The sequence below is a fragment of the Penaeus chinensis genome, chromosome 38 (assembly GCF_019202785.1).
Source record: "Penaeus chinensis breed Huanghai No. 1 chromosome 38, ASM1920278v2, whole genome shotgun sequence".
NCBI lineage: Eukaryota > Metazoa > Arthropoda > Malacostraca > Decapoda > Penaeidae > Penaeus > Penaeus chinensis.
Genome location: NC_061856.1, coordinates 12,820,237 through 12,822,702, shown reverse-complemented (window position 1 = coordinate 12,822,702; position 2,466 = coordinate 12,820,237). Strand labels below are relative to the sequence as shown.

General features: G+C 36.5%; 1 protein-coding gene across 1 annotated transcript in view; it reads left to right on the top strand.

The window, feature by feature from the left end:
- Window positions 1–1,885, top strand: part of LOC125046267 (protein D3-like) — a 3,910-nt gene extending 2,025 nt beyond the window's left edge. The window contains exons 5-6 of the mRNA XM_047644083.1: window positions 529–609; window positions 1,550–1,885. Of these exons, the coding sequence (XP_047500039.1) occupies window positions 529–609; window positions 1,550–1,689 (221 nt within the window). The 3' untranslated portion in view covers window positions 1,690–1,885. The remainder of the gene's footprint in view (window positions 1–528; window positions 610–1,549) is intronic.
- Window positions 1,886–2,466: the final 581 nt, after the last annotated feature.

Below are 2,466 nucleotides of genomic sequence, written 5' to 3'. Positions count from 1 at the left end.
TTTTCTCAGGTCTTTATAGCCACATTCATTGTCATTATTACTTTGTTGTTGTTATTGTTATTATTTATATTATTATTAGATCAACTATTATCATTATTTTTATCATTTAATTATTGCCATCGTTATGGTTATCAATATAATTACTATTATTACGTTTATCATTATTTTACTATTATTGTTATCATTAATAGTACTGGTATTAGCAGTAGTATTGATATCATAATTGTTGTTATAGTTATATCATCATGAATGTGGTTATTATTATCATCATTACTATTTCATTATCACTAATATCTATATCATCATTCTGCTTGAATTTCGTCCATTCGAAACACGAAGGCGTTTCGCTTGCATCTGAAATTATTATATTCCATGTGACGGTAGAGTTGAAGTCGCTTCACCTTGAGACAAGCTACGTGCATTACGCCAGAAGACGTAGTTCTTGTGACTAGAAGAGAAGACGCTTCATTTTGATGTGAAATTTGCTGATAATTAACAATATAGATATAATTTCTTTTATAATTTCAGGTCTTCACCGTTATACTTACCTGATCTACCTACAGCCTAAAGAAATCGAGTTTGATGAGCCTAAAATTAGCAATACTTCAGGTGAGTAATTACAGAAAGTTATCAAATGTCAGCAATAAGTATATACTCATTACAGACTTTACAAATTTAAAAACTGGATCGCTTATGGAGGAAGATCATCCAATAGACCTCCCTACTCGGTCTCGGACCCATCAAACAAACATTACTTCCACGGCAATATACTATCATACAAACCTTTAAATAAAACATGGTTCGAGGGGGAGAGATATCATCGCAATATAGAAGTCGTTGTTCTGCCGCCGTCGTGCGTTCTGATATGTATAATTTCGCTAATTATCTACAAAATGTGAAGATCAATTAGATGCTCTGTCGGCGTTACGTTAAGCTAGGACGCTGTTCTGGTCTCGTGATCAGGTCTATTAACAGCAAGGCCGTTAAAGCAATTTATCGCTTCAGTTATTTTTTAGCATATTTCTTGTTTGATTATTATTATTTATTTTAACATCCCAATCACCTCTTTTTACTTTCAATTTTTTACTGTATCTTCTCGTTTTCCCTGTTGGCGTCCAAGATCATTTAGTAATCTTTATCTAACTTCACTCTTCCTGTAATAAAGTTGACCAGCATATTCATGTCAACCCTTTCCCTTCTTTCATCCAAAGGTACAAGTCCTATTATATGTAGTCTGTCCTTGGAGCTCATATCTTTTGTGGCTGCTCTGTGAACTCTTTCCAGTTTGTCTATATACTTTTGAAAATGTGCTCTAGAGTAGGTCATATTGATGGCTGTCATGATCTTTATCATAGTATGGTAAATTATATATTGTAATAGCATAATAATAATCACTTACTTTATCAAAATTAAATGTAAATAGTTCTTCGTCCATATTGTGTATGTGTGTGTGTAAGTGTGTGGATATGAGTGTTTATTTCCTAACGTAAACTTCCCTCGCACATTAAGTACTTCCTAAGCAAACAGTAACCTCGCCGTTGCCCCGTAGCCGTCGAGCGCCCGTTCTTCAACCTGATGGACTTCGCCGCCAAGTACTGGCTGACTCTCCTCGCCGGCAACTTCTACCGCGCGGAATACGACTCCTACGTCCCCACGCTCTACGCACAGCTGGGCATTACGTCGGCGTAATGGCGTTTGGTTTTGTTCGTAAAGAAGGAAGAACACATTACCTGATTCCTTATTCACGAATATGCGCCGCCAACATTCACATTCCGTACTGCATTATAGACTTATAGACTGTTTCTATGTAGGTTGTAGATTATATATATATATATATATATATATATATATATATATATGAAAATACAGGTAACTAATTTTCAAAGGCTGTTTCCTCAATCCTTTCCCCAATATGTCTGTCACTAGAAACAACATTTTCGTCTTACAATAAAGCATTTGCTCGCCGCATTTTATTCAAAAGCAGGTTATATCCTTCCAAAATTCTAAGCTCAACAGAGAACCGAATTCCAGGGAAAAAAATGTCACAATGCGCACCTTATATCACTGAATAAGCAAAGGAATTCATGACTAGCAAGTGTTAGAAATTCCTTGTTCATAATCTTTCAGAGTGTGTCAAGAAAAGTTTGTTTGTTTTTCAAATTGAATTCAAACAGGTATTCTCAGGCAAACAGCCTGGCACAGCCTGCACCAAGTGCAGGCTGTGCCAGACCCACGGACAAAAAGATAAGACAGGTGAATTCATGGACAGACTGCAGAAAAGTTCCTAGACCAGTTATTGCAAAAACAAGAGGGCGCCTCTCCCTCTGGCATTTCGTCGACTTGGTTGGCACAGACCGTCGACTTCGTAGTTTTGCTGATATCACCATCTTCATTTTCATCCTTACCGTCAACACCATATCATCATCATCGTCGTCGTCGTCGTCGTCATTATTGTAATCATCAATA